Below are 1,175 nucleotides of genomic sequence, written 5' to 3'. Positions count from 1 at the left end.
TGAGTCACTGTGGATTTGTTTCTCCAAAGTACCTAGACTAATACAAACACAAATAATGAAAATACATGTGCTGCAACTACATATTATATGGTGGGCTAGTACAGTGATATTTAAACTGTATAAACAAACTGGTTATGTTCTTATATCCCTTTCTAAACAAAATAAATGTATTCATACGCTAATAAAGCAATCTTTGCAAGTGGTTTACAAAAAGTCGTGAAAATATAAAAACATCACATTTGTAGAGGAGTAAAGAATATGTAAATTTAACATTTGAAATGATTTCTAAGAGAAAATACGAATTCTTACATATAAACATTATATATTTTATTTCCACAAAAAGATTTATAAATAGTCCACTTGAGTACATGGGGCCACAGTAAAATCACAATCCACTTTATACTTCTGTCCAAAGACAGTTTTCTCTACTTCACATTGTTTTAAAAAGCAAAACAAAGTACTGCATTTTCAGTAGGAAAAAAAATAATGTAGTCACAGTAATTGCAGTAAGAACAGAAATCAACCACCGTATCTTTCCTTGAGTTCTTCGACAGACTTATCCTTCAATCCTGATGAGTCTATGTGATTGAACAATGCGTGTACAACTGAAAAAGAGAAGAAAAGTCATTCACTTTAATCTCCATTTTTAAACTAGACAAAACCAGTCATTTAAAGGGAGCAATCTGACCTATACATTAAAACTTTTTTACATCTTAAAGCACTCATCACTGGAATTGTTTATAAATTATAATTCAAATATTTAATGGACCATCACACCATAATCCAATGTTTCTCTCCAGGATTTTTGTTTTGGCAGTATTGAGTTTCCCCTACATCCCCAAGGGCAGGAATCTTGCAGATTAAATTAGTTCATTCTGTATGACTTTCAATACTTTTGTACTTCGTAACAAATATACTCCTTAGTATTTTTATTTTAATGAAATTTTTCAAGTTGACTCAGCACTTCTATCATTTTAAAAGAAGGACACTACTGGAAATTAAAAACTAGTAATGGCAACAATACAGTCCCATGTTTGAAGGCCTAGCTAAATATATTTTTAATGAATCATAATAAGATAAAACACATTTTAAAAAAGGAAGATTGGTCCAGAAATCATGTATCACCTTCAATTATCACCGAAGGTTCAAATGCTGCTATAGTTCAGATTTCCCAA

General features: G+C 30.7%; 1 protein-coding gene across 1 annotated transcript in view; it reads right to left on the bottom strand.

The window, feature by feature from the left end:
• Positions 1–302: 302 nt before the first annotated feature.
• Positions 303–1,175, bottom strand: part of RPAP3 (RNA polymerase II associated protein 3) — a 32,501-nt gene continuing 31,628 nt past the window's right edge. Inside the window, exon 15 of the mRNA XM_045287235.1 lies at positions 303–605. Within this exon, the coding sequence (XP_045143170.1) occupies positions 520–605 (86 nt within the window). The 3' untranslated portion in view covers positions 303–519. The remainder of the gene's footprint in view (positions 606–1,175) is intronic.

Source organism: Echinops telfairi, unplaced genomic scaffold, assembly GCF_000313985.2.
Source record: "Echinops telfairi isolate 266 unplaced genomic scaffold, ASM31398v2 ScPeMD7_12;HRSCAF=54, whole genome shotgun sequence".
Taxonomy (NCBI): Eukaryota; Metazoa; Chordata; class Mammalia; order Afrosoricida; family Tenrecidae; genus Echinops; species Echinops telfairi.
The sequence above is the reverse complement of the archived record's forward strand: the minus strand, read 5'-3'. Positions and strand labels throughout refer to the sequence as shown.